Source organism: Penaeus vannamei, chromosome 34 (assembly GCF_042767895.1).
Source record: "Penaeus vannamei isolate JL-2024 chromosome 34, ASM4276789v1, whole genome shotgun sequence".
Classification (NCBI taxonomy): domain Eukaryota; kingdom Metazoa; phylum Arthropoda; class Malacostraca; order Decapoda; family Penaeidae; genus Penaeus; species Penaeus vannamei.
In genome coordinates, this window is record NC_091582.1 from 19539053 (window position 1) to 19551552 (window position 12500).

Below are 12500 nucleotides of genomic sequence, written 5' to 3' on the forward strand. Positions count from 1 at the left end.
GGTGGATGGTGGGTTGAGCTACAGAATCTCTAGGACAATATGCGGAGTCTAAAAAAATAGATCCAGAACAGAAATGGGATCCCTGAGAAACAACTAAAATCAAATGGAATTATGTAACCGATGTTGGCGTCACTGTATGTTTCACTGGCACTTCATGACGCCAGTGTCAGTATCACTGAATAAACTAGTTAAAAATTGGAAATTATCAGAGCTTTGCAATAGCATATGATACATATCATTATTTCAATTCACACTAAATTCAACCTCTATTCAAAAAGCTTGTCCTATCAAAAAATACAAGCCAATTTCATAATAAAGGTCATTTAACCCAATGCTGAAAATGTTGCCTTCACTTTAGTATTGTTTTGTTAAATGTTTTTGTACATAGATGCCTCTGCCAGTGCTTATACACATAGCAGTCAATCAGTAGAGCTTGTGACCCCACTTTTCCTTGAATAGCAGGAAAATGCTTTTTTTACTAATGTTCTCAATATTGACATTGTTATTTTAGTTATAAATATCATAATTCCTATACTATTACTGATATTATTAACAGCAATATTAAATTCTACAAAATATTATCGAAAATCAAGGAAAAGGGTGAACAGGTTAGACAGGTAGTTCTCGTAATTGGCTCACTGGTGACTTGGTACTTCTGGAGCCATCTATATGTAAAAACAATTACTACACACAGTGGGCATGGCATGTAAGCACATACCATCACCAGCAGCAAGTGGTTAAAAAATATATATATATGTATTAAATACATACATGCCACTGTTTAAAAGACTCACTGGAAGAAAAGCGGTCGGGCGACTGGTTCCCCTGTAAGATGCGCATTGAAGAAGAGAGAGTAGAGATATGGCAGCAGCATGTAGCGCTGAGTCAGGGCATTTCGAGAAGCAGTCACTACTTCCGGTCCCATTGCCACAGGGTCTTGATCCTGGAAGAAAAGGATGATGTAGTCTGAGACAGTTTATTCAAACTGATCTCATATTTAGATTCCTATGATATATTAGTAGAGTGAACTTTTGAGCAAAAGAATTTTCTTAATACACAACACTACAAATGTCATAAACATATTTACAATACATGTTAAAATCTACCTTCTACCATTCATCACAAAGAATAAAACAAAAATTCAAGTCATATTTGATAAAGCATTTCCATAAAAATGTGTAACATTCTTACCTTCTCTAAACAAATGCATTTTCATGACTTGGAAAATAACTAATGCTATTCGATATCAAAATATAACATAAGTGACAGAAATTACAGTAAATGGCAATCATAAAAGCAATAGTTTCAATCAGTTCTTAATAAATTTACACAAGAACTATTTTTCTGAAACTTACAATGGCATCGTCTGTATTGTGATTTCTTGAAAATGGATAAAAGGCACCAAGTTGCATCCACCTGAGGCAAAGACTCGCAGTAGTGTTGCCATTAAAGCCACATATATCAGCACCCACCATAGGGATACCATACATGTTAAAGTTCAGAATACCTGAAATAACATACATTCTCATTAATCATTTTTCATGTTCATTGTTCTAAGTTCTTTGCAATATGCCCATAAACTATGATCTTCTGCAGCATTCACACACAAGAACCTTGAAATACACAAGAATTTGACACCAGACAAATAACATTCCTCTTTCTATTTCAAGATTTCAATTATCCTCTTACATCAATGCTGATTTTAGAGAAAGAAGACTGGAGAGAGCAATAAACCTATTGCATATGTAATGTACATAAGGCATGTATATTGTGCATTTACTGTAATACCAGATTAGTATATAAATAAATACATTGAAAACTCATTGATATACATTTGTGAATAAATGAAAATACTGCAATTATTCATACTGTTGAGGCAATCACATCAATACCATTAAGACCGGCAAGACAATCATTCCTTCTAAATCTGAAAGGCAATCTGACAGTAAGCACTGAAGACTCAAAATATCCAAACAGCAACTTGCAATAATTTGCCTGGACATAACATTCACTATGAGCCTAGCTGAACAAAACACCAGCACACTAACCTGCAACAGACTGCCAGAGGTTAAACCAATCAGACCAAACATCACCAGTCCAGTGTCCACCATAATGCCCTTGTCCCGGGAATGTTGATCGGGAGATGACAAATGGACGTTTACCTCTCACAATCTGAAGGGCCCTGTAAGTTAAGGAAGCATGGCTCTTATCGCTTACTTCAATAACTGGTTGTGATGATCATTTTGTGGATATAACTTACTAAATAGTCCAATTTCAATACAAGAGAGGGTATACCAAATTATAACTCAAAACCCTTCAATTCATATGAAAATTATGTAATGAAAAGCAATATTTTGTTGAATTATTAACAAAATATGGATAATCTTTTCCTTTACAATCAAGCACCAGTTACTCACATATTGGTAGAAATAGTCTCTGTGATTCCATACAAGTTATGCACATTGTAATGACGCCCAACAAAGTGCCTTCCAGACATGCATATTGTATGATAGTAGAGGATGCCTCCGTGAACAGCTGGGAGGAAGGGTGGGTGTTCAAGATTATTTTCCTCGCAACCATTGGTGCTACCAGATAAGAAGTTGGATGGCTCGTTCATGTCCTGAAATGCACAACCACTGCATCAAAATTACTGTAATAATGAAAGAAAGAGACACTAAAAAATATCTCAAACTCTTGGCTCTAATTTGCCATTTGGTTTTGTAAACTAATAGAAAAAAGTGCCAAAGTGATATTCCTTATGGCCAAAAGAAATATAAGAACATTCCTCCAAATCAGACAATCATTATGAGAAATAAATAAAAAGCGTATGTACATCACGCAAGTTCATACCTAAGCCCTGTACGCAAGTCATAACATACTAAAACATATAACCTTGAACACATAAAAGGTGAGGAGACAATCAACACAGTATGGTAACAAATATATAATTTGGTTTTAAAAAACAAATACAAAGGAAATCACAAGAAAGATTTTGTAATGATCAAATACTACCTAGAAATCAGGTAATAAACCAAAGTAATTTGTAAGCAAGGTCTTCCCTAAAACATATTCTTTACAGCAAACAAAATGAACAGACAAAATGTCAAAAACTGAAACCTCAAAGTTCAGAAATACAGGACACTCAGTTGTCAAAAAACTTATCTTTTCACAACCAAATTTCACTTTATGCCTTCTAAATGATGAAAAAAATGACAATTTACACATACAAAAATATGTTTCATTATAGTTGACCTTTTCTCTATTCAGTAAATGAGGATAAAATTGCCAAAATCAGCCAAGCAATTTTCTAATCTTAATATATAGGTATATAGCACAAACCACTGAAATGTAATAATGCTTCATTAAAATTTGCAAATATTTTGAAGATATTTAAGACATTTATTTTAAAATGCTTAATGCTAATATAAAACAAATTTCTTTTCATTTCTTTAGAGGCCTGACCAATTTTACAAATGTAATACACCATGTTGCATATAAAAACAGCTATCACGTTTAGTGAATGTGGCATCAAAAAAAATAATCACTGATCACATGTTCTGGCCATCATTCATGAAAAAACATTCAGAAATCTATTTCAAAATGGTCATATACCTCCAATTCATTAAAGGAAATCAGAGTCAACCTTTGTATAAAGTTATACTACTTCATTTTCCACTAAGGACAGAAATAAGTAAAGCATTTATAGATACTACTGTGCTATCACAAGAACTACATCTGATTATCATATGAAAAAAAAAGTAAAAAAACAAACTTTCCTCCTTTCCACACAGAACAGACCAATGAAAATTGTATTTTACGTAAAAGAGGATCTCAGACTTACAATCCAGGCACCATCTATAGGGACACTGCTGTGATAACGCAAGATCTGTCGACTCCAATAATAAGTCGCCTTCGGGTGGGTGAAGTCAGGCCATGATGTCGCAACTGGATTCCACACCTGGAAATATGAGGTACTGCACACACTGCTCTTCAAAATTATGGGCGTTTCATATACCTGCTCGATGTTGTGACATAAAAAAAGGAGTTGCATAAGAAAAGACACAACACTACAGCTACATAACACAGGACAGACATAATGCTGGAGAAAATGACACATCGTATCATGAGTAACATACACATGAAATAAAAAATAAGAATGAAAAAGAATATCATGCAATATTGTGATTAAAAATGTATCTTATTTGTAAAAATTAGTAAGGCTCAATAAAAAAATAAGTGACATTACTGCTAAAACAGTGTTAAAATTCAGACTTTTAAAGAAAGTTTTGTTGTTCATCACTGGAATTACCTTCTGACTAGTGATAATTTACAAACTGCGCACATTTGCCTGAGATATTCATCAAGAGGGGTTATTACTATTGTCAAAACTTCATACTGTTAATCTTTCAACATATCATTACCTCTGTATTTAGTCATTTTAAGAATTCATAAATACTAGACTTTCATCTTCTTTAGTCTCCCTTTGAAAAACCATTTTCTTTCATATTCATAATATGATAGAAATTAGTAGGGACAACTTAGGTAAAAACAAAAATTGGTCCCTATTACCAACACCTCACAAAACTTTTAGTTCAAAATTTTGGAAAACTCTATCGTTGTTATAATTGAACTGGCAACAAAAATAATTATGATCTCAATCTAAATCTCTACCATAAAAAATACAACATTCAATATAGCAAATACCTCATATATACTGGATATAGTTGCTGGCCATAATTAACAAAAGCGTAGTATTAAGATTTTACAGAATTCTGAACTTTTGCCTATCCTCTTCATGATGAATAAGACATACTATCTAGTAAAGTAAGCATTACTATACTCATGTTTTTGCTTATGATTACTATATCCAATTACTGCAATGTACATAGTGTGGAAAATATGAATGTTTTCGTGTTATGATCAACATATACAAGGTAGTTGTTGCTTTATGCGTGTGTGTTTGAAATACTGTGTATGATGGCGGAGATACAGATAAAGATGAAGACGAAGACGAAGATGAAGATGGAGATGGAGACGAAGATGATGATAAAGATAATAATAAGGATAAAGACAGAGATAAAGATGAAGATGAAGATAACGATGAAGATAAAGATGATGAAGATGACAATAGTGACGGTGAGCAATAAAGTCAGCATAAAGCACACTAACACCCTAGCTGAAATCCACATTTCGATAAGTTTTATCAGGCTTCTAATATATTTGGGTGGATAAAACTTATTTTCCTCTTTATGTGACCACTAGCATTTTGTCACTTTGCCCTTTTTTTTACAACATATATATACTGTTGGACACATTCTTTAAATATACAGAGTCTACTCCAGCTTACAATATACATTATTTTTTTTTCACTAAACAGTTAGCACTTGATATAGAGATTTGTAAGTTTTGTTTTCATTTCCTTCCAAAGATTTTAATGGGACTGATTCCTGAGTTATGTCCTCACATTTTATCACTGTATAGCATTCCTCTGCCATTTAGTGTTCATTTTTCCTGCAAAAATCAAAGTATAAGTACATTTCATCTGTAATAAAGGATTTCTTAGTGCCGCAATGACATGGCAACTGAAGGTTTTCCTGACGCCAAAGATAAATTATTCTAATTGACACCTTTCCTAACACATTGGTGTGCTTCCCCTACACATTCTTGACCATGACAAAATGGTTCTTCTTTGCTTCATGGCCCTGAAACAGCAGCCTTGTACTCACTGTATTCAACCCTTTGGATCCAGGTGACATGACCATCGTGTCACGAAAAAATTTGGCCAAGGGTCGAGTAACAGAAATCAGACATCATGGAAAATTCTGACTAAGGACTGGGGTGGTGGGCATACGATGTCATGAAAATTTTGGCAGAAGGCTAAGATAATGGGAATGACTCACCACAAGTGCACAAAGTTCTTGGAGGGTGATTAGACTCAGTGGGCATTTAGGCAGCAGCAATAGCATTATTTCCATAGGTAAACAAGTGTGGGATGTACCATCCATGTACCAGAACTGCAAGAGTGCTAGTTCCAGGAAGAACACAATTTCCATGCTCAGGATTATAATTCTGTCCCCTGTGACCAGCATCACAGTGCATATTACACAACAATGAATATTATGAAGGAAAAAAAATAACACAAGTAACAAAATCTTACTAATTGATATTGTGATTGCACAGAATCATAGACTACACTGAGATATGGTGTGGAGTGTGTGCAAGGAAAACCTTCTATTACCATATTAATATAGTCTTGACACCACACTCGAGTGTTCATGTGGGCTGGGTCTAAAAGCCACACACGAGATAGTCTTCACTCAAGTAAGCCTAATACCCAGATTTTGGGCCACATGTGGGCAGCAAGGCATCTGGATCCAACATGTTAAATAAGTAGCATCTTGTCAGTTCTTGGGTGCACCTTCTTCTTCACTTCTAGAATGGTGCTCGTCTCTAGCTCAACATAAGGAGTTTTCCTAGCATGACAAAGAGCAGTCTTTATCTATCCTCTTATTTGCAGACCTTGCCATACACAAAGGGTGGTAGCTACAAATCAGTCACCTTTAAGTCTGACACTTACATGGAAGCAAAAAGGGACATATTTTACCATAAGAATAACCAACAAGGTTGATTAGCCAAAATATAACCAAAGCATTAAAGTTATGAGATGCATATGGTACAATGACTTTTTTTCCATTAACTGCAGTGATGGTGAATGTGATGACAACGACAACAATTGGCAACAATGATAACAGAATTCACAAAGACAACAATGAAGACGACAACAATGACAATGGTGGCTGTGATGGTGATGATAAATTAAGTTGATGTTGATATTTAAGTTAACAGAAATAGCAAATGCACCTTTAATTGTAACAAAAACCGAGAAAATGATGATGGTGTCACATGATGCTGGAGTTATAAAAATTCCTGGTAGTTTGATTAATGACACCTTATAATACAATCCTGAAAAAACATCATGACAATCATCCACTTCAAAAAAAAAAAGCAAAAAAGAAAAGCATACCAGATGAACAAACATTTATATATATGTATGTATATATATATATATATATATATATATATATATATATATATATATATATATATATATATATATATATATATACATAATTTTGAAAAAAACACCATCCATTTATCACTTACCTTACCCACAAAAGGCATATTACTTGAATTGCGAACAAAAACTCGCAAGTGTACCCCTTCATCCCATGGTGGATATGTATGTTGAGGCTCCGCTGCACTGATGCCTGGGTCAATTATAGGAACATAGTGCATTCCCTCCTGCAATAGGAGATAAGAGTAAGGCAACTTTATTCTCACAGTACATATCTATCAAACTAAAATCAGTGAAATACTGAAGAAAAAAATTCGTGTAATGGTGAACTACTGAGTAGTTGCACAGGTAGCTAATCAATTAACAATATCATATGTGCTACATCATGTTCTACTATTTATTTAGCTCCATAAATTTTGTCTGTCTCTATTCAACATGTCTACCAGTATCATACAACTATATAAAGATCTTGTAAAACAGATCTGGCTTGATTTGCTTATGAATCTACTCCAATTCTCCTTACTACACTTAATTTCTTCAAACAACTAAAATGGAACCATTTACTCACTGTAATTTTTATGATATACGTCTTTTGAGGCCAAGCAACTTCCTAAAACATTTCACATTCTCTGGTTTATCACACCTACTTCCATAAACATTTCATAGCTATAACACTTTCATATTCACATAAGCTATTAAATTACGGCAGTATTAGCTTGTTGACTATTTTTATTTCATTTCCAATGATTCTTTTTCAATGAGATTTGTTTTCATATTTAAACAATTGTCTTCAGATTCCTCAAGAAAAATAATAGATCTGATCACCAAGGATATAGGACATTCTGATGCTTTTTCTCTTCTCTGCCACCTTACATTTGTTTAGAATGATAATCAATTGCAATCACTTGCATGTTACCTTGGCATTATATCAGTCAAGTCTCTTACTTACTTTACTCTGCCCTGTTAACTTGTCATAAGATTAAACTAAACTTTAGTTACTCTGCCCTGTTAAACTTTCATAAGATTAAACTAAACTTTAGATGATTTTCAGTCTTGAATATCAAAAGAATGTTTGTGAAATTTCATTACTTTTAACTGTTAACCACTACACTAATGGTTATGCAAAAAAAAAAAAAAAAAAAAATCTTACAATATCAAAACATTCACAGAAATCATTTTTAATTTTCTAAAGTATCTGAACAGCCCAAAACACAGAGTTTGCTCTCCTAGGAACAAAACCAAGAACATATGGTATCAAAACCTGAACTGCACAAATACATTGTTAAGAAAATTACTTAAAGAAAATGCACCCATGATAATATGTATGAATTAACATTTTTGTACCACTTCTTACTACGTCTATCAAAAATTTTCCTATCAACTAAACTTTCTAAATCCAATTCTATTTTCCTTCAGAGAAACTTTCATGAACAGCAACTCATAAAACTAAAACCTTTAAACAAGAAGGAAGTGAACGAAGAAAGAGAAAAGAGGACTATCATACCCTATGAAGATCCTCAACGAAGTCTGGGAGCCCATCGTAGTTGGTCTGGTCGTATGTGAAGTCATTGTTGTGTTTCATGTAATCGATGTCATTCCACTGCACATCCTGTGGGTAAGAATGTTTTGTTAGTTTTACATAAAGAATTCATTACCATTGTTATGTTTATCCATACGATAGTTGTTCTCTACAATATAAAATGATTTTCTGCATGTCAATAAAAGAGAAACGGAGAGGCAAATAACAAAGCAAAAGGTTCAAAACTGGAAATCTGATTAGAAATAAGCCAGGAAAGATTAAATCAACAAAATATATCAAACATTCACACACAGAAGCAACGCATTAACGAAGAATTAAAATAACTGAAGGGAAACATTCCAACACTTACAATACATATAAAACAAGAGACAGAAGGGTAAATTACAAATATGGGTATACTTAGGATCAAATAAGCCCACAGCTGCACTCACAAATGGGATTCCAGCTTTGCGTGTTCTCTGCCAAACGTCCCTTGTCCTATTAAGTGTTTCATAGCCGTACCTATAATTAAAGATACGAGCTGATTCCTTTCTAAGCACCATATCTTAAAGCTTAAAAACCACAGCTAAAAATTATATTATACTTAAAATTTGGTGAAGGGCTACTGACAATGATAAATAACTATCAAATTTATATTTTCTAATGCATTACTTCTACTTTTCCCAACAAATACATACAGCTGAGCAAAACAGTATTCATATTACCTGCGGATACACAATTTTCTTTTAACTGGAAATTCAATATCAAAATCTTCCAATATAACCATTATACCAGACAAATACCAACAAAACATTTGATAGAATCACTTAACTCACCCCAAAATAAACAGAAAATAACCAGCTGAAATAGCTGTTACAATAAACATGGCACAAACTTCTGAAGGTTATTCAAAGATACAAAACAAGTGGTAGACGAGCATCCAAAGCCATCAAAATTGTCTTGAAAGAATCTATTTTCTTATCTTCTCCTTTCATCTCGGTATCTAGTTTCCTGTATATTCTCTTATTTCTACCCAAGGACTTACTTAATCAATATATTCACAATAAATCACAAGATTTCTCTTCTTTCTACCCACAAATTATATCTATTGAATAAAAATTATTCATACATCTAGCCCATGTTCAGTAACAAAATTACTAGAAATAAAATCATTCCTCCTCACATGCCTTCTCTGCCGATCCTTCGCCATCAGCCTTTCCTACCTGCACTGGTGGTAGCCCAGCGACCAATAAGGAGGCAGGAAGGGACGGCCGATCACCTCTGTGTACTGACTTATCACCTCGTTCGGTGTCGGCCCCAGAAAGATGTACAGGTCAATGAGTCCTCCAATAACTCGGAATGTGAGAGCTGGTGTGGGCTGAAGAACAACATCTGAGGAGAAAACATACATTCAGAACATAAATACAACAAAGGTACATCTCGTGATATACGAAAAGGTCAAAGAACAAATGAAAAAATCTCACCCATGGCATTGCTGTTGAGAAGGAAAACACCATGTGTGTTACCATCTGGTTCTAAAGATAGGTAGAAAGGATGACTTCCATACATATTTTTCTGGGGGAAAAAAAGAAAATATGTCAGACAATCCCATAAAAGGTCAAAATGCAAAATATTCCTTCAAGTCATCAAAATCCTATATTTCAATCAAATTTTGTCAACAGAAAGCTGAAGAGATTCTTATTTTCACATAATCATCAAATATTTCAGTCATAAAATATAAAACCTGTTTATAACTATGCAAAGCCTCAAACCCCTATATAACCAGTTATTCTAAAATAGAATTAACACTCCCATAATAACCATCCAAACCTAGTCAGCACATGCAAGCAATAACAAATACTAACTCCAGGCTCCGGTATCTGGTCCAGGTTCCAGAGAACGTGACGCTTCCAGTACGTGTCCAGCAAGAGTCCCTCCAAGTGCTCACCCAAGCCATATATGTAATTTGAGGGTAACATAGAGGACAACTGTATGAACTGGTCGGCAAAAGTCAGTGGTGCTGCACCTCTTGTGTCAAAACTGGGAAGATATGAAAATAGTTTAGAGTGTATTTATGGATTCAAAATAGGATATATATATACATATATATATATATATATATATATATATATATATATATATATATATATATATATATATATATATATATATATATATATATGTGTGTGTGTGTGTGTGTGTTTGTGTGTGTGTATAGCTTTTAGATTCTATACAAACACAAAATACAAAAGTTTCCTGTATATGACATGTCCATCTTGACATTACATATGGTTACATTAAATCAAACAACATAACAATTTCATTAAAAAATAAAAAATAAAAAAATATCATCAGAGCATTTCAATTCATTAAGTAATATAAACAAGAGGATTTCTCACATGGGGACACCAGAGCTCTTTCTCACAACGGTAAAGGCACCATCCTCATTGCGGATATGGAAACTGTAGGAGGGATTGCTGGCACTCTTGTTCACCTGTGGCACAATGGGCACTGGAGTCTCCCATCTCAACTGAAAGGGATCTGTGATCTGGAAAAATAAAAACAAGGTTATTGTGAGAAACTACTATTCTTTACTAGTCCTTAAAAACAATGAAAGATCTCTCTTACTCACTTATAAGTTCCCTGCCCAGGTCTTTGGAGTCTGGGCAGCATTGATAGTTTGCCATATGGATATAAATGTAATACAGAATGGAAGTTCTGTTCTTCTGGATAATAATTTCTTCTTCAAAAATGCAAAACAACAAAATAAAATCATAACCAATATGAAAAGGCAGGATGTTACTAACCTTTGTCTATGTCTTTCAAGGAAAAAATAATCACTAGGTACCATGATAAAAAACAACAACATAGTTATACATAACTGTTAAATGTTTGTTATTCTTTTCACTATAATGAAAGACTAATGCTGCAAGCTCTGAATATACTGTATAAGTACTGTCTAATCCAGAGGTGTCAAACACGCAGCCCCTGGTCTACATGTAGCCCACCACACTCCTATGGGCCCACAGACCCTGCCATTTCAGTTTTATGTTTGGATGTTTTACATGATTAATTAACCCGATCCTTCATTTTTCAAAATTATCATTGCACAGATATTATCTGTGCTATGATAATTTGTACTAGCCTCCTATGTTTTTATGTCAACCATATGACCATTCCCTCGCATCAACCCCATGATGTGGCTCTCAGGGTTGATAGCCCTGATTTGATCTTCTCATTTACACTGTTTTTACATCATCTTCATCAATTAAAAAAAAAAAAAAGTTACCTGGCAGCTGATAGTTAATAACCTATAATAGATATTAAGAAATAGTATAGGTACACATGCTTTCATGATTTTGGCCTCAGAAAATTATGATACTGAAATCAACAGTGAATGTAAGTGTGCATATATTGGGGGAGCTATGTTACATCTTTGATTTGGTCTAATGGCTTTCATGTTGAATTTAGCAACACAACACATAATCAACACTTCATTTAAAACATTTACTGTATTAAGTACTAATCTCAGCACATTGATTACCCAAACAAAGAAGTGTTGATCAGTCTTAAAAAAAAAAAATAATAATAAATAAATAAATAAAAGCATTTTCATAGAACACAACATACCCTAACTCTGAGACGAGTGTCAGTTTCAAAGTAAACATCCATCTGGAGAAGTGGAGAGTCTTTGGGGAAAACACTGGCGACACTTCTCTCCAAGAATCCTGTGTAACCATGTTCCGCTGAGGTGAAATTGGTTACAGAGTAGCCTACATAGTCCCTTGGGTAAAAGCAGTAAGGTATGTTAAGTGGCAAGTCTTCCAGGGCTTTGCCGTGTGTCGGTCGGTGCAAACGCGGGGCAGGGAATGGCACTTTTCTCTCTGGAATCTGCAATTGAAAATT

The 12500-nt window shown here is 34.1% G+C and overlaps 1 protein-coding gene across 3 annotated transcripts in view; it reads right to left on the reverse strand.

Moving 5' to 3' along the window:
- LOC113818841 (lysosomal alpha-glucosidase-like) overlaps positions 1-12500 on the reverse strand; it is a 23463-nt gene that overhangs the window by 6623 nt on the left and 4340 nt on the right. For all 3 annotated transcript variants that reach the window (XM_070113536.1, XM_070113537.1, XM_070113538.1), the window contains exons 4-16: positions 12225-12485; positions 10994-11142; positions 10460-10634; positions 10079-10169; positions 9818-9986; positions 9047-9116; positions 8580-8684; positions 7165-7302; positions 3842-3958; positions 2418-2620; positions 2049-2182; positions 1356-1507; positions 795-943 (exon numbers count right to left, since the gene is read on the reverse strand). In XM_070113536.1, coding sequence (XP_069969637.1) covers positions 795-943; positions 1356-1507; positions 2049-2182; positions 2418-2620; positions 3842-3958; positions 7165-7302; positions 8580-8684; positions 9047-9116; positions 9818-9986; positions 10079-10169; positions 10460-10634; positions 10994-11142; positions 12225-12485 — 1913 coding nt within the window. The remainder of the gene's footprint in view (positions 1-794; positions 944-1355; positions 1508-2048; positions 2183-2417; positions 2621-3841; positions 3959-7164; positions 7303-8579; positions 8685-9046; positions 9117-9817; positions 9987-10078; positions 10170-10459; positions 10635-10993; positions 11143-12224; positions 12486-12500) is intronic.